Consider the following 24,024-nt stretch of genomic DNA (forward strand, 5'->3'; position numbering starts at 1 on the left):
AAGAATTTTCATGAATATTTTGTAGTCTATGTTTGTAAGTGATATCGGTCTGTACGAAGTAACTTGCATGAGCTTATTCTTGTCTTTAACCTTAGGTATAAGAACAGTGTTTGACGTACGAAATGATGGTGGAAGTACTGACATATCGAAAGCCTCGTTAAAGAGTGACACTAAGACTACAGCTACTTTTCCCCTTAGAACCTTATACAATGATGCTGTAAGCCCATCTGGGCCCGGGGATTTCCCAGGATTGAGATCATTAATAGCTTTCTTAACCTCTTCCAGTGAGATCGGCATTTCCAAATTTTCTTTCGTCTCATCGCTTACTCGCGGCATTAGAGTAAGAAATTTATTTTTAAATGTGTCTACGTCGACTTCAATGCACGAATATAATGCACTGTAGTATTCATAAAACGCTCTTTGGATACCTTCCTTATCTGTAATAACAGCGTTTTTCCACTCTACTTTTGCTATTTCGTTAAGGTGCGCGCGACTTTTTTCCAATCCTAGTGCGCGCTTGGTAGGGAACTCCCCACCCATTAAGCGCTCGGACCGATCTCTGACTACTGCGCCTTCGTACTTCTCCCTATCTATGAGTTCCAATTTCTGCTTTATGGTACTTATGTCTTCTGTAAACGTTTCGGGCTGTCTGCACTCTTCTGAAATGAACGTGCCTAGGTTAGCTCGGAGCACCTTTTCTACACTTTCTTGCTTGTGCTTTATGGCACCTGACCTTTCAATGGCTTTCATTTTTACTTCTTGCTTAAAGAGCTCCCAGTGTTCCCCAACTTTTTTATAATATCCTTTGTCAAATTTCGCGATTGCGTTTGTGACATACCTTATAAAAACGTCGTCTTTTAAAAGCTTATCATTAAGTTTCCAATTTTCCCAAACAAATTTACACATTTTATCTTTTCTTTTTCCGACACGGAATGTTACGAGGCAGTGATCGCTAAATGATACCGGCTAAACCCGATATTCTCCGATCAACGGTACTAAATCTGCAGATAAATAGGCGCGGTCCAACCGCGCGTGGCTTTGACCTTGAAAATGTGTAAAGCGAATATCATTCCCAAACCCACAACATTCACCCACGTCTTCTAAACAATGCTGACTGATGATATTATTTAAAGAAACAACACTGACATCTCTATAAGGGGTCGAGCTGGTTTTGTCGTTTGCCATGCATACGCAATTGAAGTCACCAATTACAATTACAAACCGATCTGTAACACAGTAGTTACTGATAACTTCAAACATTTCTTTTCTCTGTTCCGCGTTTGTATATGCATAAACGCATATTATTCGCCAATTGCGTTCAAATAATGTGATGTCACAAACAATGAAATGGCCTAAATTACATGTCACAACGTTCTCTACAACTGCACCCAATATTCTACGTATCATCAGCACACACCCCGCCGACTTTCCCACTGCATGACACACACATACATCGTACCGACTAGTAAAGAGGCGCACCATACTATCCGTCTGTTCTTGACTTTCGATTTTAGTATCTTGAACTGCTACAATGTCCAAATCTTTTTCAGTAATTTACCTGAAAAGCTGATTTTGCCTCCTTCTTGAGGCCAGCCCTCTGATGTTTAATGTCGCTACAAGCATATGCTTTTCAAAGGTAGCCATTTTTAGTTTTGTTATTGCAGCCAGGCAAACAGTATGGTGCTCACCTTAACATACAGACTAACATCCCGCGTGGTGCTGATGAAACAGTATTTACAACTTCTCAGTGTCGTCGCGGGGAAGCGACGACGAGCGTTGCGCTCTGGTGACACGCGGCTTTTTCCCAGCGACGCGCCACTCCCGTTCCGGCTGACGGAGTCGCTGCTCCTGAAGAACGCTGGTTGCGCCGTCATGGCGACGCTTAGATGACGTGCTGTCCAGATCCATCGACGCTGCGTGGTCGTCTTCCACACTTGCCGACACGTCGCCCACCTCTTCAGCTTCTGCCATCGATGTTCCCATTGAAGCAGCGGAACCACTAGCTCGCGTCAGCACATGGTCACGCTGTTTCTCGCTAGACGCGACACCTCCGTCCTTCGCGTCTGTCGCCGTACTCGCTGATATTGCCGGAGCCTCCGCGGTTGCATCAGAGAGAGACGCTGGCTTTTGTCCCTGGCTACCTTCTTGGGCGCCACTCACATTAGCTGCGTCTGCTCCTGTCTCAGCGTCTGAGGCCGCGTTTGCAGCAGCCTGTTCCGCTTCATCTTCGTCCATTACCAACTCGCTGCTTTCTGCCGTTCCTCGAAAAGCAGCTCGAGCATAGGACCTTGCACATTCCGCCTCTTCGTGCCCATAAGCACGGCACTTATTGCATCTGGGCACTTTACAGTCACGGCGGATGTGTCGTGTAGCACGACAGCGTAGACAGATGGGCGCACGGCCTGGCACTATGACGAGTACTGTTCCGTTTCCGATGCGCATTTGGTGTGGTATGCGTTCAAGGCTTACCCCATCACGGAGAATAAGCCGCACAACACGCGTTGTTGAGTCAGCGTTGTCGAAGCCGCCTGTCTTCCACTTGTCGCCAGTGACTTCCTTCACCTCCCCGTACTCTACGAAAGCCCGTCTCACTGCGTCGTTGCTCACATTGAAGGCGCACCAATGCACTTTCAGCCGCACTTCCTGCCTCTGTGGGTCGATTGCAACGCAGGTCCTACCTTTGACAAGGAAGGGCTTGGTTTCCAGCAACTTCTTTTTCGCTTCTTCAGTGCGGAAATTCACTAACCAGACGTGAGACATCTGGTAAGCCCCTATTCCACCAACCTGCTCAATAATGCCAGCGTTCCTCATAGGCTGACTAAAGTCCTCTATTTTGTACGGGCGTCCTGCTATGTCGCAATGTAGAACAACCATAGTCTTCAGTCCTTCTCCGGTGGGCATGGGTGGCAGAATGATCCTGTAGTCCTTGGGCACGTCAGAGAACGAAGATCCACGGCCAGCGTCGGCCGTTGTCGCAGCTCGTGAGGAGCCAGCCATCCTGCGTCCGCACGCGTCAGTGACCAGAAGCAGAATGACTACGCCACGAAGCGCACATGGACAGACGCACCTAGATGGCAATAAATACCCAACATTAACGAAAGACTGCGCGTTTATAACGCCTTTGTGCTAGCGCGTTACGGCCCGTGCAAGAAGCTGGTGTAAGACGCCGTGGCCTCTCCGCCTTACCCCCGTATTCATAAACGCTGATGGCGTCGGCAAACGCGGTGCACGTTCCGGCATGTGTAAACGGCTGAGTAAGACGCTGTGGCCTCTTCCCCTTAGAGTACTGCACGTTTCTAACGCGTTTGTGCTAGCGTCCCCTTAAGCGGGAGATGGTGCAATTATAATGAAGGGCGCTGTTATAAAATAGGAATGACGTCACATATGGCGCGTGTCATTGGTGGAAGTCAATCATTCGATTTAGTGCGGCGAGACTGGGCGAATTACACGGAAGATTCACGGTTTACCGATGATTCCCTCCGGAGCTTCGCCCACTCATCATCATTCACCCCGTGGATATGCGGTGTTTTTTCCTTGCAACTCGTGCGTTAGCAAAGCGTTATCCCAGAGGTGTTCAGGCGACCTTGCTGGCATAGAGAAATGCATAGAAGCATGCGCAATCTTGTGTAACATAAAGTATGAGAAGAAAGGGAACCGAGGGGCCAGATTTATACTAATCATATCAGAGGAAGCCAGCACTTAAAAGACGGCATTTTGTACTGTCACTCCATTGTGAACAAGGGACGTACGAGTCCTGAAACGTCCTTCTTAAACTTTTTTTTTTGCGAGGGTTCCGACATCGATTCGTATTTGAAACATCAAATATTCGCCGAGCCCTCTATTCATAATGCAGCCATTTTTGGTGACTGGTGAAATTACTGCTTCTCTGCTATATTTGACCACGATCAATCTGCGAGCTTTAATATATATATATATATATATATATATATATATATATATATATAGTTTTTCAACCGCCATATCTTCCATAGGACCATTCAAATTACCCTTGTGCCGAAATTTGCCTTTGTACGTTTCATTTGCGATGCATGTTTACATCTCGATGAATTTGCCTCCCTTGCGCATTTCATAAAAGATGCTCGTAGCCAATTGGTTGTGCTTGTATTCACATCTGCCAGCTAGAATTTAGGTGTCATTGTTCAACCTCCCCTGATCTTAAATGCACATTCTCTCCGTTTGCTGTCCTGAACTGCCTGAATGACAGTTTCCCAGGCAGGCCAGGACAGCAGATCAAGGAGACTGTTTCTCTAAATGTCTCTTCGCCACCTTTATCATATCTCCATACTGCCTATTGAAGGGTATGGATACTACCACTTTGGCTTCATGCATTTGAAATTAGGTGCTCTTATTGTCACAATTGGGCAAAAGTTGCTTGTTGGTAGCCTCACTGACTGGTGGTATGCATGCCTGTTTTAATTTTTGACAGGTGTACAACAGTCGGTTTGACACATTTGTGGACATAGAAGACGACCACACCTTTTGTGATGGAGATAGGATCCAACTTGTGGCTCCACAGCACACAAAGTAAGTAGTTAAGCTATAATGTTTTGTATGCCTTATTTTATTATCACTACACATTGTATGCCATTTACATTAATTCTATTTTTATGCATGTTCTTCAGCAAAGAGGTAGAGTACCAGGATCATGGAACGAACGAAAATGAAGATGTGCTGACAAACAATGATGAAAGCGACGTAATGTCAGCTGCAAGCACGTCGGGCCCAGCCATCTTCCCCAGACATACCCATCGTGGATATAAGCTGCCAGCTATGCCTTTTGATATCAAGGTTGATATTGCAAACCTCAAACAGGGAGAGCTGTCTTCCTCCACAAAATCACGCATTGTGTCGTGGATAACAACACACCTCCGCACAATAAGCTTGTGAGTATTTCCCACTGATGTCAAGTTTTTGTTCAAATGCTTTGTAATTTTAGTGAAGTTAACTGTTTGAGGAGCAAAAAAAAATAAAAGTTCAAACCGGTTCTAGTCTATTTGCATAACCGAAGAATAATTACAGGAAAACAGCGCAAATTTATTTTCTATGAAAATGTGATGCTGCTGCTAAGCTGCCCTGAAGGATAGTGCCAGTTGTGCTTCAGGTTGCACATAGTTGCAAAAGACGTATGCAGATTGAACATCACTGCTGCAATCTATGTGAAGCAAAGCTTTATTGAGGGTGAGGGTAAGGAGAATATATTGAGGAAACGCAGAGAATCCTAAAGCCTGCTACTCTGCTCAAGGGAAGAGGGGAAGGAGTGCTCGTCTGGGCTGGTTGGTACATTATTAGGACGGGAACAAACAGCGCTCGGATTGGACGAAGTGAGTGGACAGACAAGGCGCTGAACTAACAACCACTGGTTTATTGTTGGGAATGCAATATATAAAATACACAGGTTCAACGCAGAAGGCCAGAAAAAACACGATTCCTCTGCCGGGAAGGGAATAAAATCATCACATCACACGTGTTGCCATAGCAGGTTATTTTTTAACAAGTAGTTAATCTCGCAGCTATGCAGAGTAACAGAGGGTACACTGACGCAGGAGTTTCCGTGCAATTGAATGCAACACGCTTCCCAAATCTCGCGTGCACTTTGTTCTGTATATCTGCCTAGTATTGTGCAATCTTCAAAGAGTTACTGACAAACTGGTCAACACTCTCGCTACGAAGAGCTGACGCCAGACTCCTCCAGGTCGATAAGGAGGGGGGCTTCGTGCTTTCGCCAAGGCTGGAATACGACTGCAAAGCCAGCGTGAAGGCGTGTGCATTTGGTCCTGTATTGCTCCTGTTCTAAGCAACCTTGTGCTAGCACGTTTTGACAGAAGCCGCATGGGCTGCCTCCTACCGACCAGCGTAACTAAAGTATTTCGCTTTGTAGATGATTTCCTTGTGCTACTCAAAACTGACGAAACAGGCCACCTCTCACATGCGAAGGAAATTTTCGACATCTTTCAATCAGTAATGAAACCTTTGGAACTAACGATCAAGCCTCCCTCCAATAATAAGATAAGGTTTCTGGACCTACAGATATTGTTTGAAAGGGAACATGCATGTTGGGCATACAACCCCCGTTTGAAGAAAAGTATTCTCCCCTTCATGTCTCAGCAGCTTTGACCCGTTCATGCCACCACCAGGTGGCTAGCAGCTTCATGCACCAAGTGCACCGGCTCATCCAGGCTGGTTACCCATAGCCGTGCTGACGGGTGTTTCAGAAAAGCTTTTGGTGAGCCTGACCAGAGGAAGGGCAGGACGTGACACCCAGAACAAGGGACCATGCGAGCACAACCGCCATACTGTCAAAACGTCCATGGGGTCTCGCATAGTTTAAAAAAGGCCGCCGGAAAAATAGGCACACGCGTTTTGTTCAGCGCAGGGGACAAACTGTCGTCGCTATGCCGCAGGGTAAACAAGGAAGGCACCAGAAAAGCAATCTGTGAGAAACAACAAAGAAAACCTCACGTTGACTGCACATACGCAGTTGTGTATAAGATCCCGCTCAAGTGCAAACGCTGCTACATTGGCCAAACAGGCCGATGTTTGAATGACTGGCTGAGAGAGCATGAATACGCAATGAAAGGGTCTGTACCCAGCCGCCCAGCACTGCAAAGAATGCAGCTGCAAACCTCCCTTTGAAGATTGCACAATACTAGGCAGATATACAGAACAAAGTGCACGCGAGATTTGGGAAGCGTGTTGCATTCAATTGCACGGAAACTCCTGTGTCAGTGTACCCTCTGTTACTCTGCATAGCTGCGAGATTAACTACGTTTTAAAAAATAACCTGCTATGACAACACGTGTGATGTGAGGATTTTATTCCCTTCCCGGCACAAAAACCGTGTTTTTTCTGGCCTTCTGCGCTGAACCTGTGTATTGCATGTATTGCATTCCCAGCAATAAACCAGTGATTTTTAGTGCAGCGCCTTGTCTGTCTACTCACTTCATCCCATCCGAGCGCTGTTTGTTCCCGTCCTGAAGAGTGGGAAAGTACGCTACTGAGTAATGATGAGGACAGGCAGCAGGATGCCATTATATGCATGCTTGTGTTCGAAGTGCCCGCTCACAGACTTCAATCTAGGCCTTTGTTAACTAAATATTTTAGGAGAGCCTTGATGGTTCGCTTCATTGATATATGTGGTCAATGGCCCAGCAGGGACCTTTTCACTGAACGGCCTGTTTTTAATTGGTGCTAATCAAGAGGTCAATGCCTGTTGTTCAAAATCATATTGGGGACAAGCAACAAGTATGTGTGCCCCATTGTTTCAGGTACTTTGTATATGCCTAACAGTCTGGCGAGTCCACACGTCGGATACAATGCAAATATTGTCGCGTTAACAGAACTCCTAGTCTGCCCCCCTGACGCAGTAAGCTGAAAACTGTTGTAATGGTGCTGCTGCTTTTAAAATCACGGAAATATGGCGTGTCTATGCAAATGAGATAACATAGTTGAGCCACAGGCGTAGGGAATGCATGAATGAAAAGATGGCCAGCTTGAACCGAAAACCATTATTTTTTTCTTCCAGTTTCAATCTGCAATGAAGAAAAATTGTAACTTTCTGGTTCAGTTCTGGTTCCAGCAAAATAACATTTCAGTTTCGGTTCAATAGCCTGCTCGGGCTGCCGCAGTGCTGCGTCTTATTGCTAACGGAGTGCTACCCCTTGGAAATGAGCCAGTTGTGGTATCCAGCAGATTTTCTGCTCCATTTTAGACAGTAGCAGTGCTGCACTGCAATATTGGTTTTATTTTTGTGTAGAGGCAACAGTTGCCTCTTTTTTTTAGAAGTTTTATTTATTAAGAGCAAAATTTTTATACTACTTGACCACACAACTTAATAGGATTGCACTAAAATCTGCCTTTTAATGTGCAGAAGTATGACACATCGCCCAACCACAAAACTATCAAAATGGTAACATGTCATCGAGCTGAGACCAGATGCCAAAATTATCCGTGAAAATATTAGTACAAGAAAACCACATCTAACAGAATCATAATTAAATGCATCAGTTATCAGAAGTGAAATTTTTTTTAATATTTTGTCCTTTTTGTTAATAACTGCACACCGATGGGAAATGTACCATGTAGAATGACTTAACAATTAACAAACAACCTGTAAACACAGTACACAAAAACAAGAGAAAGTGACAGACGGTTAGACTGCGTCAGCCATGGAATATCGTGCGAAATCACCGCATGCACGTTTTATATGGAGCGTGGTCGATTACTGTGAAGTTATGAAGAGGCTTCATACAAACACAGGTGAAATCAGGGTTGGTAGGCTAGCAGTGCTTTCGCACTAAAACTTTATGTTCGTCATTTCGCAACAAAATTAAGGGAACCTTTATGTGAGGGCCGAATGGTTAATACCTAAATAAAACCATTGAGAAACTTGGTTGTGGCATCACCACGCAAAATAGATAGCTTACTCGGGCACTTCTCTCCGGCTTGCTTACTCAAAACAGCTTCCACGATTTCGTGCTTAGTTCGATCTCTAGCTTTCATGGGAAATTTTGTGCCGTGAAAAAATGGTGGGCATCCATTCGGCTCAGAAGCCACCTGCCTTACTCCGCATTTTAAGACTGCATTTTAGCCGTCTTATTAAAATCTACCTGTTTGCCGCATGTACTGGCAAACGCAGCTTAAGAGGAAGCTTTAGCTCGGGGGCATCTGTCTAAATACATGGAAAAAGAGAAATCGTTTTTATCGGCAACCACTGTACCAAATTAGATGAGGTTTGTTGCATTTAAAAGAAAAAGTTAAAATGTAGCGACTGTTAGTTGGTAATTTTTTATTTAGGTAAATTTTTTTAATGAAACTTGACAGAAATCGCAAATCTTCAGAAAACGAAACTCAAATTTACAGCGCTAACTCGGCAATGAAAAATATCACAAATCTGTAAATTACACCTGATAGTACATCTAAAGCGGGCAAAATTGATATGTTATACATGGCTCTCAAATGGACCACTAATTTGTGAATTTTCGCAAAATCTTTGTAAACAATGTAACAAATTCACATAAGATACAAATTAACTTATCAAATTTGTCCGCTTTGGATGCTCTAATGATTGCTGCTTACAGAACTGTGATAATTGTTCTAGGTGCAGAGCTACGAATTCGTAAACGTCACTCTTCTATATTTCTTAATCTTGCCAATTACTGAAGGTTCTACTTAAACAATCCAGGCCCAAAATCGAAATTCTGCTTCCAATAGTCATTAGAATTTAACTTTTTCTCTCAAATGCAACAAATTTCATTAAAATTGGCCCAGTGGTTATCTCGTAAAAGCGTTCCTGCGTTTTACATGTATTTGTATAGGCGACATCAGAATTGGGCCCGAGCTAAAGCTTCCTCATAAGGGAAATTCACAGAGGATACTTGCCACACAATCTATAAATTTAGTTCTATGTTGTGTTGTGCACTGCGGCAGCTTGTCTTTGCCATGACACACTGGTTTGATTCTACTTTTTATATATTGTGGGAAAGTTTATGAATGTAGGGAATCACCTTCACAGGCCTTTACTGTTCGTTTTGAGGTCAGTGTATTTATTTTTCATTAATGATGGAGCTTTTCAGGCAATATGAAAAAATTGCCCTAATGTGGCAGTGGGGAGTGGGGTTCATTTTTCTTTTCACTCCTGCTGTCTAAGCTTTTATTGTGTGACATTTGTGCTGTAGCATATTTTATGTGAATACTAACCGATTGCATTGATGTGGGAAGAATTGTTACCCAAGTGCTTTCCATCCAATGTTGAGATTATAACACGCTAAAATTGCTCTTTATCCACAGGACTCATGGAAGGTGGCCTTTCAGTACAGAATGGGCAATGTGCGTAAGTTGATGGGCAATGTGCCTGTTGTGCAAGAGGCCAGAAAGAAATTTGGCCATAAAAGAAGTGTACAGGACACTTCTCGGTCTCTGAAGCAATGCCGCATGGTAAGTCTAACACTTCCATTTTCAACACACTGAAGTATGCTTTTACAAGCCATTCTTTAGTAGATGCACAATTCACCGCATTCTTCCGTGTATTATGCAAAAACATTCTTACAAGTGCAATTTTCACCTTCAGTATGCCAAATCGGGCATGTGCAGCCCCGTGGCTTATATTTTCTTGCCTGCTCCAAGTTTCACAAATTGTTTGTCGTGAATTTCACCTGGCATGATTGATTGATGATTCACAGGCTATGATTGACACCCCTGAGGAGCATGTCGACAGCGTGTCACTGTCGGGGCATGTGAGCTTCATGAAAGCAGAAATGAAAAGACGGGTCCCAGATTTGCTTAAACTGAGGGACTCCATGAAGAAGACACTGGGAGAGAGAAGGAATTGGATAAAGGACGCCAATCCATCGACTGCTCAAGTGCTTGAAAAACATCCTGCTTTATCAATCAGTGACATTGTGAGTCTACCTTTTTCAGCATGTGTTTTATCGGAAAGCCTTTTGGTGTTTCGGAGCAATGTATCAATAACACATTGTGTCTAATTTCTTTGTTCAGCTACACCAGGAGTTTCAAGCTGTGACTGGTGTCAACCTTGAGAAAGAATTTCTCAACTTCATCAATGTGCATGGAGACAGGTGTCTTTATTTAACAAAGACACTCCGCAGTGCAAAGGAGCCTCTATCAAAAATAGAGACTGAGATGGCCACACTTGAAGGCGATGCTAAGAAACGTACGTAGCAAGGTCTGTTTGTTTTATAGAGCTTGTGGCATGTATTCATTTGAGTGCACGGTACACATAATTTAACACCAAAAAAAAGCAAATATCACTTAAACAGCACCATACAGCATGCACTGAACTGTCTAATAGATGCCTAACTTTGTGTACAAAGGGCGAATGGCCAGTTATAATTAACCCAATCAACGGAAAGGGCAACTATAACATATTTTGTTAGCAGATAACCTTTACAATGGCTTTAAACCCTGTTACCCAGAGAGCTGTTTTCATGGTCTTCCCATAAATGTGAAGTTTGCGCTATGTCAGAATACGTAATGTAAGTTAATGTGTAATAAAGAAGTGTTGTTTCATCCCTGGAATAATTTTTGGGGGGGATACCGTATTCAGATATAGGTCGACTTTTTTCTCTCCAAAGTCTTACCCAAAATGAGCTATTAACCTATATTCGTGACCGAAGAATCTCAACCTATAATGGCAATAATTGCTGTAAAGCATTTTTTTTTCTTTTAAAGATATCCCCGAGAAAGAAAGATGTCATACTTCTGTGTTGCAGAAATTTTTATGGGGCATACTTAATTTAAGTGGCAATGGACCTGAAATTGTTTAACAATTGTTTTATAAACCTTTTTATGACAGGCAGTGCAACATTGAAAGACAGACTGGCAAGGGTAAAAACAAATGATCAGAAATGTTGGCACGTAAGACTACCTTTATTCCTTTAAACACCCATGATTTTTCATTAGGAAATATGAGGTGTTTGAGCACACCATGTTTGACCATCACAGATGTATTTGAAATGATCCACTTGCATGCACTGCCCACATTTTCTCCTCATTGTTCTGTGTGTGTTTCTATTTTGTTTAAGCGTGTATGTTATGGGAAGATTAGTCGGAAATGTCTGTCTTGTGACAAACCTGATTCTCATGTTTTCACGGCATTAATGTGTTGTTTTTACTCCTTAGTGCCAACTATGCTGCCTTTTATTTGAGTTGTCATTCCAGTCATCACTTCTTTTCACAGCATCAATTTGCATTGGTATTTTTTTTATTGCTTACAGACCGCTTTGCTGTTGGAGTGGTCGAGATATTGGCCTTCCTGGTGAAGGAAAAACCACATTTTTTAGGAAGGCTGGTAAGAAATGCTTTGTCTTAATATTTTACTCTTGTGTGCTTACCTTTTGTGAATGTTATTACAGGATGTCTACCCGGCACTTATCACCAAGGACACTGAAGATGGAACGATTTTGTTTGCGGCATTTGAAGGGTTGGAATTGGAAGCCCTCGACTTGATAGGAGGATTTGTTCTGCTCATGGAACTTTACTGGGTTTTCAATGTAAAGTACTGTCACAAGAACAAAAATGTTTTTGCACTTGTTGAACATTTTTGTGGACTGCCATCATCAAGACCAGCAACACTTGGGACACTGCAGGCAATTTCAGCAATTAAGAAGCTGCAGACCTTCCCAGAGAAGGAATGATTATATACAATAATTTAATAAAATTTATTTGTACAGTTCCTGAAATGTCTGCTTGGTTCCTCTACTGCATTGCACTGAAACACCTGATGCAACTACAATAATGCATCATTTCTGCTTTTTGTGCGAGTATACAATCCTAATAACATGCTTTAACTTAGTGATATTTACTACCCTGATGGTGTAGTGATATAACATAGCTAATTAGTACTTCCGGCTACCAATAATGGTCGTACCTTTAACTAGCCAGTTAGTATTTGGGTTAGTATTATTTACTAGCTAGTTAGTACATTCAACTACCCTAGAAGGTAGTGCTATTTACTAGCCACTTAGTATTTGGGTTAGTGTTATTTACTAGCTTGTTAGTACTTTCAATCACCCTAAAAGGTAGTGCTTTTTACTTGCTAGTTAGTACTTTTAACTACCCTAAAGGGTAGTGCTTTTTACTAGCCAGTTAGTATTTGGGTTAGTGTTGTTTACTAGCTAGTTAGTACTTCCAACTACCCTAAAAAGTAGTGCTTTCAACTAGCCAGTTTGTATTTGGGTTAGTGTTATTTACTAGCTAGTTAGTACTTCCAACTACCCTAAAAGGAAGTGCATTTAACTAGCCAGTTGGTATTTAAGTTAGTGTTTTTTACTAGCTAGTTAGTACTTTCAACTACCCTAAAAGGTAGTGCTTTAACTAGTCTGCTAGTATTTGGCTAGTGTTGTTTACTAGGTTCAGGAGATTGGGTTAGTGTTTTGTACTAGCCTCAGAAGCTAGTGATTTTCACTACCACCACTTTTACTACCTGCATTTACTAACTGGGTAGTGCTTTTTGGGACTAGTAACGTCTTAGTATTTGGTTAGTGGTTTTGCCAACCTTTTTTTTAAGAGTGTTGAAGTAAACAGGTAGAATATGATGTTGGGATTCAGGCCTTCTTGCTCATGGCAGCCCGCGACGCAGCAGCAACGATGGTGACGCTTTTTCGAGGCTGAGCTGGGTCTCTCCGGATCAGCGTCGCCGATTACTTCTGCTTCCAGCATTAAGGCCGTTTCACATGGTGTGATTTTCTTCGCACCGGAAGTGCGATTTCTTTCGCATGCGACGAAAATCGCAGCCGCAGGGCCGATTCTGCGATTTTTGGCTGCGACCAACCGGTTGGTCGCAGCGTCGCAACGTCGCAGCAATCGCTGCGATTTTCCGCCGAAATTGCGCCGAGAGCTTTTTCGCGGTCTGTTTTGGAAAATGGCGGCGGTCGCTGAACGCAACGTTTATAGATACTTTTTTGCCTATAAATATTGGCTCAACAAACATCGAACAGTGCAACTAATTGAGTGGAGCCTTGGATTGCGCAATCGGTACGTAACATCAGCACCGACACGCAAACAGTGCAGATAAAAACTCGTAGGTCAGATTCAGTTCTGTGATTTCTATGCGTTCGTTGACACGCTACGTTGCTAATCACGCGACGCTTTTTTTTTTTTTTAGGTTGGCTTCGGGTGCTGATAGTACGTACTTTTGCGTGATTTTCCGTTATCCACACGCGCTGCGAGTTGGTAAATACTACGAGGTGTCCCTCACGGGAAGGCATGGCCTTCGGATGTCGTCCCAATTTTATGGTTGTAGAGACAACTCGCGATATACGAAAACGCCACAGTTTTAGCGCGGTATGCTTTTACGGACGGAACAATTTAAAGAATATGCAACTACGGACAAATGCTATGGTCAATAGGTCACGCTATGCGCTCGACCATTTAGTTGCAGTCGGTTGGTTTGGGCTTTCATGCGCATTTTCCCCAATGAATTATCTCATTTCAAGGTTCTGTTACTTCCGCTGCGAGACGCGACTGCTTATCAAGCTCGCAAAGCGAACGTGCAAATTATATATCGTAATAAATGTTCTACAATACCATATTTAACGCTTTGACTGGGAATAAACAGTATTGTGAATTTGTTTTCGAAGCAATTAATATTTAAACAGCTTTTTCTCATTTTTCTGGTGTATCATTTTTCTCCTGCACAAAAACCAATAAACCCTCAGTGTGTTGCAGACTTCGTATCCTTACTTCATCTGTATTAACCCTCACACTGGAAGGTAATTGCATATTTCGCTTACTCCAGTGCATCGAATTACTTTTGTTTATGCTGGTTGTAAATATCGCAGTACTCAAAGGAACTACTTCGCCATAAACATCCTTGCCTTTTCTTGCTTCTCTGTCTCTACTTCCCGTAAAACACATGCAATAATGCGAAAAGCAGGCAAACACCTTGTTTTTATAACCAGTAGATAACTCATTAAACAAAAGCAGATCAAAATTGGGCAGTGAAGTCAGCCGGTTGCATTCCTTCGTGTGAATGATAGCATCTTTTCAAGTGTGGGTGGGTCTTGCATGTCCACAGCTCGTAAAGTGTGCAGACTCATCACGAGGCATAGGTATTGCCCATCAAGATGGCGGCAATCTTGCTAATGAGACTGCACTTACATGTATTACTGCATAAACTCGAACCCCCATATCCCATCATTACTCAGTCGAGCTTGCTCAGAGTCATATTCACCAAAATTCTACTTATCCGAGCTTGCTCCGACTCATATTCACAAAAATTATACTCGGCCAAGCTTGATCTGACTAATATTCACAAAGATTCTACTCAGGCAAGCTTGCACCGAGTCAAATTCACCAAAAATCTACTTAGCCGAGCTTGCTCTAACTCATATTCACCAAAATTCTACTCAACTGAGCTTGCTCTGACCTATTTTCATCAAAATTCTACTCAGGCGAGCTTGCACTGAGTCATATTCACCAAAAATCTACTTGCCGAGCTTGCTTTGACTCGTATTCACTAAAATTATACTCAGATGAGCTTGCCGTGACTACCACATGACAATATTCACTAAAAGTTTACTCTACCGAGCTTGCTCTTGCTCGTATTCACCAAAATTCTACTAAGTCAGGCTCACACGAACTCAGACTCATGGTAGTTCGAAGTCTTAGTAAGCCGACGTTTGAGTGAGTTCACCGTGCTATGTATACATTACATTATGTGACCTGTGCGGTGAATAAGCAAACATTGCATATGAGTACGTGTTGCATCGGGTGAAGTAAGGACAACTATACACACTGCAGTTAGTTTTCTACAGTTTAACGGACCGTTGCGTGCTCTGGCACTTCTCGACGATGAGAGAGCTGAAATATTTACTGACTCGAGGGCGGCGGTTCGGGCATTTGCCTCTGGTACCAGCCGAGGAAGCTCATCGAATTCTCAAAGGCAAAGTCATCCAGCCACATACAATCACGTGGTTCCCTGCACATCTCAAACCCCAACTCGACTCCCTCCCCACCCTCAGTGGCATCGCACACGTCCAAGCGAGTGAACTAACCCTCCGCGCTGACGCCACTGCGAGTCGAGGCTCCGTCGATTCTAGGCTCGTCGAGTTCCGTGACACTCTCTCCACATTTAACGAGGTTACCAAACACTACTACCTTGGTAGGAGACTATACCCTCCCCCACACGGCACACTAACCAGCCCTGAAGCTGTCACACTACGCATGCTACAGACGGGATCATATCCCAACCTGAATTTATTCCACTACATCAATCCAGACTGCTTTAGTCCAGACTGCTCTAGATGCGGACAACGTAGTACTTTAAACCACATGCTCTGGGGATGCCCCTCGTTACAGAGGGGCCCGCATCGATGCACTGCAGAGGAGTGGAGCTCTGCTCTCCGGAGCTCCAACCAGTCACGCCCAATTTTGGGCTGTCCAGAGAGCCCACGATGCGGCGCTGTAGCTCGGTCTCCCCGTCCCGACGTGGGTGCGCCCCGCGGCTTCATCACCTCCCTGAGAGGGGGCAACGGAGCTTCTCAGCAATTCAGGGAGGCATAACGTTTTGCTAATACAATCGGTTTGGGAATACCAGACTAGATTGTACCTTGACGCTTTCCTTGCACTTTCTTATTTTGGTCAAATATAGTTTGAAATGGCTCCAATTAGCATTCTCTAACATTGGTCTAATATAGATTAAGTACATGAGTAGCTTAACAGACTGAGATGCTGGCTTTCATTTCCAGGAAAGGAACCATAGCATGTGCTCCAGTTGCATATGTTTTTGGTTATCTGGGGTTTTCAGCCTCACTTTTAAGATGTGCTCAGGCAGGTAGACACGTATACTATTAGCAAATAGTTTCGATAGCTTCTTACTTTACACTTGCCACTATGAATGCGAAATTTTAGCGTTCGATTTTGTTATTAAACAAACAAAGGTACTCCTAAGAAGGTATTTTAATGTTAGCCGTGGGGCTGCGCTACGTACTGCAGCATATTAACTTAAGCTTCTTGATACACATTCACAGCACACTAACAGCGCTAGAAACAGGACGGGAAAGTAGACGACGCCCATGTCTGTCAGAATAATATGATACTACGTACACAAGTGACTGCAGCTCCTAAAAAAAACGTGGTGTCGGCTTTTACGCCTTTCGAAATATTCAGAGAGCACTTGTGTGAATAATTACAGCACACGCACTGAGACGGACGAACCAGGCTGGCGCTAAGATTAACGTTCACAACACAAATTCCATCGCACGTTCAGTAATTACACACAGATCATTTGCGGCTGCCTTCAGGGGCAGACGTGAGCTTTTGGGTCGGTGCTTGCTGCTAAGGTTGGTGCAAGAATATTGCTAGGAGCAGGAACCGCTTAGGCGCAATCACGAGCAATACAGACACATCCTTTCTTCAGAAGCTGACGTTAAGCACGGGTAGCGCGAGGGTCTCTGCGTTGACATGACGACTTCGCTGCAGCCGAATTCCGAATACTGCATATGCGATGACAACAGCTATAGGGGCTTGTTCAGAGGTCCTCTTGTAATTTGTTGTACCGCAGGAAGAACGACACGAGCATAAAACACACACGAGACAGCACACAGCGCTGGACGACCAGTTGCGAACAGCTGTTTACATCCGCCATGTCTCCTCGTGTTGAACTTCATAAACCGCTGTTGCGCATGCGAAAACAAATTAAACTTTGAAGCGTTTTTAAATCACAAAACGCACATATTATTTGGTCCTAATAAAGAGAGGTCAATTATATTATAACGCGCACGTCTTTTTTCATTACATTGGAGGAATTATGCGACGTGTGCGACAAAAGCTGGCAGCAAGCAACCCTGGGCGTCGCACCAGTCGCATTGTTGAAATCGCAGTTAAGTGAATGAGCCCTCAAAAAATCATATTGCGACGCGTGCGATCGCAACGATTTTTTTCGCTCCAGTCGCAGAATGTGAAACGGCCTTTACGTCCCACGGCACACAGAGTCCGTTTTCATAAAACTAAGCTGCGGCAAGCTCGCAGCGTGGTCTGTGAGAAGTGACGAGCCTTTTCGCACTCGCAACAGGGCAAAAAAACAAAAACAAAAAACAAATGCGGATCAACGGAAAACTCGGGCTCGAAACGTGCTTCGCCGCAGCCAGGGCTCAGTACTACCCAAACTGGTACTACCCAGATACCTTTTCTCGCTGCCACCAGGTGCCGCTACTATACCTCAAACTCCAGCGTAAGACCCCCATAGGTGAGGCTCGCTGAGGACAACCGCGTTCTCTGATTGGTTGGTATATGTGGGGGACGTGACTCAAAGCCCCACCGCCAATATATGATGGACAGGTCATCTGCTTAACGAGTTGCCCACCCTCGAGGTGTGTAGTCATCATGGTCGAAGCTCGTTACGTTAAGAATCCTTTCAGCGCGAGTCCAGTGTGCGGCATCCATCGCTTAGCCGATGTGCGCGCTGCCGACGTACTCGCACGAGAGAAAATTAAGCGAAATTTGTTCGACCCTCGGAAACTGAGTGATTGCCGTGGAAAAGGAAATACGCTACTCATGTCACTGGTTGCGAGAATAGCCGCGCGGAGCTATTTAGTACACTGTAGCGCAGCAAAGGGATGAGGCGCCGGAAACTGATCCGTAAGCTGAAGGATAGTTTGGCTCGTCGTAGGCGCCTAAACCGGAAGTAGTGACGCCTATGTAAACATCCTTAATCAGATTTCAACGGCGCTCTACGGTGACGTTCAGTAGGCGGGGCGTTACGGGCACCACCCCGCTCAGACGTTGAAGGACCGGGAGCACCACGTAGGGGATCAAAGGCCATCTTTGATTGCCAATAACTCCGCTTCTGCTGAACGCTGTTGTGACTGACGGTCCCTCGGGACAAAGAATGCTTCACCGGCAGACATGCAGCTGTGGAGTGCTGTTCACGCTTCGTCGTTTTCTCGAGGCCAAGGAGCTGACGACTAATTCAGCGTCACCTGGGGCGAATGAACGAGCAATTATGTCTCGTACCTTCGGCCGTTAGACTGCCCAGAGCTGATGGGCGAGACAAGTTCTGGGACCCAGGCTGCAATAATTCATCGGCCTCGTGCGGCGCTAAAATGACAACGTCGTTTTTGAGGTGTTTCCTGGAAGCACCAGCGCCCGCCCGGACTAACTACGACGAGGCCCGGCGCCGACTGTGACGCGCGAGCCAGGAGCCCCCTTCTGAGACGGCAATAGCCGCCGTCTTCCCTGGAAACGGTGGCTTCCGCGAAGGACAGTGTCTCCAGAACCTGTCAAACTGACCGTCACGGAGAGGCCACTAATACTTGCAGGGGGCCAACGTCGAGCTTTCCCGTGGGAACCACGTAGACGTTTGATTACCAAGTTGGCACCTGTTGCCTGGTGTGCGGGGCAACGGGTGCAAGTATTTCTGAAATAGTGTATGTTAACGTTAAATGCATTTCTCGACATCGATAAAAAAATTCAAGCAGAAACTCCACCGCGATTTGTGTAAAATATACGCAAGCATTGTGCCACTTGTTCATCGCCATGCAGCCCAGTGTAATTATCAGTGTTATGACACTTGATCAGGCCAGTACAAACGACAGCGCTGCGGCGACACAAACTGGTGCGGACGGAGGCGCAATGTGCATTGATAACGCAAAGTACTGCAGGCGGCGGCGCCATGGGCGCTGATGACGTTCCGATCATCATAAGCCGTTAACTCTCTTTAGCTCCTAGTCCATCCGTGTCAAACCGTTATCAACCGCGATCAACGGAGTCCAGCGGCGGCACGGACCGATCAAACGTACTCTGACACGGCCATGCGGACCGTATTTTGAAAGCGATCTGCGAAGCGGACAGGGTGTGCCGACTGCTAACTCCGAGTGCTGTGTTTTCGCCGCTTCGTTTGCGTTGAAGCGCCAGGCGGCACGCAGGTTAAGTCGCTCGCTGCTGCGGACTCTTAAAAGCGATCGTCTTACGCGAGGGACGGACGGACGGAGGGACGGACAGTTTGCTCGTTAGGTAAGCATAGAAATGCTGACGCATTTATAAGTCACAGTTTTTGTCCTACATGCATTGCAATAACAAATTATTAGCTAACTACACGAAGTAAGGTTAGCCGTTTTATCAGCTGCACAAACTACTGTAAGCATTCCCCCAGTAAATTACCCAGCACGTTGTCACGCGCGTACATGCAAACACGAACACATATCACTCGATGACAACGGTCACTCGCTTCAACTAGGCACGCGAGAACACAGGACACACGAAACCATCAGCTATCTTCTCAGGTCAGCTAGGATTCTAACCCAGAGCAGATTGCTTCCAAGCACGGTGAAAGAATATTTAGGTGTTGACACTGCGCGCGAGCGAGCGTCCAGATTATGTTCGGCCGCGCGCGGGCGCACCGAGTAGCTCTGCTGCGAGCAGATGGAGGGCGCCGCGGCCAGCGGTCCCAGCTTAGCGGCGCCGGCGGCTTGGCATTCCTCTGCCTCCGCTAAATTTTCGTTCATAGTGGAATGAGTAAATCTCAAAGCGCGAAAAAAAAAATCGTTATTTCACATTAAAATGATATCACATGAAAGTGATAAGTGTACCAGGCTTCGCTAACATGAAGGTTCCTTGTGCAGGGCGTGGATGACGTGAACACGGATCAATCGGGCAGCACTCAAAGCCCACTGAAGTTACCCTCGCGCGCGCAATTTGTTTCGTCCGGCCTAGCCGTTCATCCAAGCATAAAAAAATGAAAGTGTTAGCCCACGTGCTACCCCTCGATCAGAAGAAAATAGTGACCTCACCAGAAAATGTATTTCATGCTTATCGCTGCTTCCATTCACACTCAGAAAACCGTTCAATCATCGTTGCGCGAATTCAATGCGGCCGCGATATAAATTAAAAATGAAACGGCGCGAGCTTCCGATATGCAATGCATTAGAGCAAAGTGGCTGTTCATGGCTAGAACGTAAGATGAGAATGGACATCAGCTGTGTAAAAACTCTTTCAAACGGGAATTTATTAGGCGGGACGAAGACAGGCGTCTATCTTGAATTAGAGCATCACTACCACACTTTACTGATGAAAACCTGAGCAAATGCCTTTTTTATTCCAATTCCACTTAACATAGACCGTGTATATTATTCATTGGGCTTTCGTCCATTGAGGACTGAGTGGCTCTTGCAAGATAAAAAAAAAGAGGTGACTTTCTTTTTTCTCAAATTGCATATGAGAATGTGCCAATGTAAGCGTGTTTGACACTGCATGCTACAGCCTGTCCACAACTACACTTACACCCACCACACAATAATCCCATAGACCCTTTTTTGCGAAGGCACAATACGAAAAAAACTTGTGCATGAAGCAGCTCGATAATTTTAATAGGTGATAACGATCCCAGAAGCTTGCGGTCTCATACACTCCCACAATGGAAAAATGTATAAAAACATGCAAGCGTGTAATATACACCGCACGCGCATTGTTAAAAAAATTCAGTAGCCAGGATGGAACAAATTTGAAAATCAGGCACACATCTGCACAGAAAACAGCAGTATTTTACAGGGTGCACAAATATTTCAAAATATGCAAATGTCACGTAGCTGGACAGAACCATAGTAATGTTGTTGCCGTCCCTTGGAGATACTCGGTTATTTTTTACATTCTGCCTAATTAGATAATTAGTCGTATTTATTGATCAACTTCTCAATTATTATAATTAGATTAAAAGTGTCAATGAGAAAATTGTAGAGCAACATGAAAGACTCCCGATACAGCTTTGTATTGCTCAATACGCGCTACGTAGAAGTGTTTCTCCGAGCATGAAAGGAGCTCACGAATACACGCAAAGTGCCTCGAGCGGCCAGTCGCGCGGCAATATTGCTGTATTCGCTGGTTTCGTTCTCGCTCGGAAAACACTTTTATGTATCACGCATTGAGCAACAGAAAGTTATATTGGGAGTTTTACACGCTGCTGTACAATTTCTCTTGTTCATACTTTTTATCCAATTATAGCAATAAAAGAGTTGATTAATCAATTATGAAAATAATTATGTAATTAAGCGGAATAAAAAAATAATCTGAGTATCTCCAAGCGACGGCAGACAACATTACCTTGGTTCTGTCCAGCTACGTGACATTTACATATTTTCCAATCTTGGTGCATGATAGTAAACCACCCAGTATATATCTTTTACATGCAGCAAAATTTGCACGAACTACTGCGGCACACAGGAGGTTCTCTCTTCCGCAGCGGCTTTCGAGGTTTATTTGACCGTGTGAGGTTCTTTGGACAGTTTGGAAATAAGGTGGGAATCCTTTTATCGAGCGCTCCGCGTAATATTGCCACGTGTCTAGCGCGGCGATGACGATGGCATAAGACACATCGGCACTTATGAAAAACATAGCAAGAAGAAGAAGAAGCAGTGACTAGCGCGCTATTTTAAAACCGTCCGTTCTTGTTACTGCCTCTGCCGACAAGTGCGTTTCGTTTGTCCCTCGATCGATCTTTCGACGTCGTGACAATATGCCATCGATATCGTATCTTCTGAAAAATGGCTGGTGCAGACATGGTCGGTAGGCGTTAGAGTTCGGTCTGCCCTCAGATTTGCACGGCGTCACTGCTCTTGACGACCGCTGTCGGACGGCGCTTTGAATAAAGGCACACGCTCCGCACAAGTCAGGTATCCAGAATTGCAGTTCGGAACGAAGCACTTTCTAGCCATTTCAAACGCCCCTCAGAAGGCCGCTGCCACCTTCGTCGAGGGCCCGTGGCGACAATACCCAAGCACAAGCTCATGAAACAAACGCGAACAAAAATCGTGCCTTCAAAACAGCGCAACCGCACATGCAAGCAGGAAGACGAAGCAGCGGCAGCACGCGCCTGCCGCCGAGGCTGGGACCGCATACCGCAGCGCCCTCTACGACGGCGCCGAACCAGCTGCAACCAAGCCGAACATAATCTGGACGCGAGCGAGCGGCGCTTTCGCGCGCGTTGGGGGGAGAGTGTCAGCACCTCTCCTTATTCTTACATCGTGCTTCCAAGGTAGGACGGGCGCGCCCGCGCTCAGCAGCCGCAGCTGGAGTAGAAGAGATGCACGCTAACTCCTCACCCCCCCCCCCCCTCCGACTCAACCCCCCCCCCCCCCTGGGGCCACTTGCGCGCGGGAGAACACGGTGTGCACCCTCCCAGCGTTCCTCCTTTGCGAGCGCGAGAGGACATAAGTGGTTCTATATGAGGAAGGGAAATGCTCGCCTTATCGTCTACAGCACTTGAGGGAGCACGGAGACACTGTCGCGTCAAGAAGTCACCATCCTTCCCGGACGATCCTGTCAAGCTTTCGCTCGCACCTACAGCATACTGTGCGCGGCCGCGATGTTATCGCAATAGGACGGAAATTCACGGCGGGGACGACGGCCTCGAGTGTCCATATGATTGCTATCGCAATACAAGTGGTTCAGGACCCCTTTCAATATAATATTCGGATACGTAATACCCCACACAGGCAACCCACGCGTCGGGACCAGAATACGAGCTTCGCGGCACGAAAGCCACTATCCAAAGCACAGTCTCTCGAAGCGTTGCGAGATCTCACAGCTATCGTTCGACGCTGAGGTACCACCGGAGTACGGTTATGCACTGAAATTAGAGAATAAACAGCACGTAGGAGACACGGTTCATTCACACGTGTTGCATTGGCACAAAGTGATGTCGATCCTTCGAGTCCGTGTACTTCGGTGCGGTTAACAATCAACTAAAGGCCCGTGCCTCTGACAGTTAATCCGCTGCTGCCTAATGATAAAGGCGTACGGGCAACAGCGCTCTGCGTTGTGGTTGCATGCTCGGGCATGCGGCCGCGGAGACGAACAAAAGGCGCGGCTACCTTGCGGCACTGCAACTTGCCGGTTGGCCGCCGCGCCGGTACCGCCGACCGCTGGCAAAAAATGACTCAGTGAAAAGCACCATTGGCTACTTACCCGGCATTGCGTTGCGCAGAAATCAAACGATCGCCGAGGTACCGAGGCAGGTGGCAGCACTTCGTTCCAACAAACGTACAAAAGGGGCGTGCAATAACAAGGATTACGGCAGGTTGAAGTCCCGGATAGCCGCTGCGCGACGCTACCGCTCCTCAAGATCACTGAAATTGGAGAAGTACTGCGACGCTTTTTCTCTTCACCCCCGTGCTGCCGATTGGCTAGTTTTTGTCACGTGACTCAGAAGCCATAAATGCATGGAGGAGGGAAATAAATCAGGAGGGAGAATTACGTCACGTAGCCAGCCTTGGCAGGCTAACTCTTCGTGGCGCCATCTCCTTCGTTCTTTCCTTTCTCCGTGTTTTTTCTCCCTTAGAATGTCAGTCCAACAAGTCACCCTGCAGGCGCTCGGCGGCACGGAGGAAGGAAATTTGCCTCCTCTTTGTTACGCGGGCGGTGCTACAGTTTCACTGTAGCGGTTCGCTGTAGCCCAGCGTGTTTGGTTGCCGGTAGGTTTTAACCATGGAGGAAGGTAAAACTGAGGAGGGGCCCTGACGTCACTCTTTGTGAAGGTTAGTGACGCCGAAGTCG

At 45.5% G+C, this 24,024-nt stretch overlaps 2 protein-coding genes across 2 annotated transcripts; one reads left to right on the forward strand and one right to left on the reverse strand.

Moving 5' to 3' along the window:
* Nucleotides 1-1,734: 1,734 nt before the first annotated feature.
* On the reverse strand, nt 1,735-3,053 carry LOC125945710 (uncharacterized). Its single transcript, XM_049667961.1, has one exon. It carries the CDS (start codon nt 2,995-2,997, stop codon nt 1,735-1,737), a length of 1,263 nt encoding a protein of 420 aa, XP_049523918.1. The 5' UTR covers nt 2,998-3,053.
* A 7,419-nt stretch (nt 3,054-10,472) lies between these two features.
* LOC125945711 (uncharacterized) lies at nt 10,473-12,173 on the forward strand. The gene is made up of 3 exons (XM_049667962.1): nt 10,473-10,690; nt 11,754-11,827; nt 11,892-12,173. The coding sequence occupies exons 1-3, from the start codon at nt 10,660-10,662 to the stop codon at nt 12,171-12,173; spliced, it is 387 nt and encodes a 128-aa protein (XP_049523919.1). The 5' UTR covers nt 10,473-10,659.
* The last annotated feature ends 11,851 nt before the right edge of the window (nt 12,174-24,024 follow it).

The sequence above is a fragment of the Dermacentor silvarum genome, chromosome 5 (genome assembly GCF_013339745.2).
Source record: "Dermacentor silvarum isolate Dsil-2018 chromosome 5, BIME_Dsil_1.4, whole genome shotgun sequence".
Lineage (NCBI taxonomy): Eukaryota > Metazoa > Arthropoda > Arachnida > Ixodida > Ixodidae > Dermacentor > Dermacentor silvarum.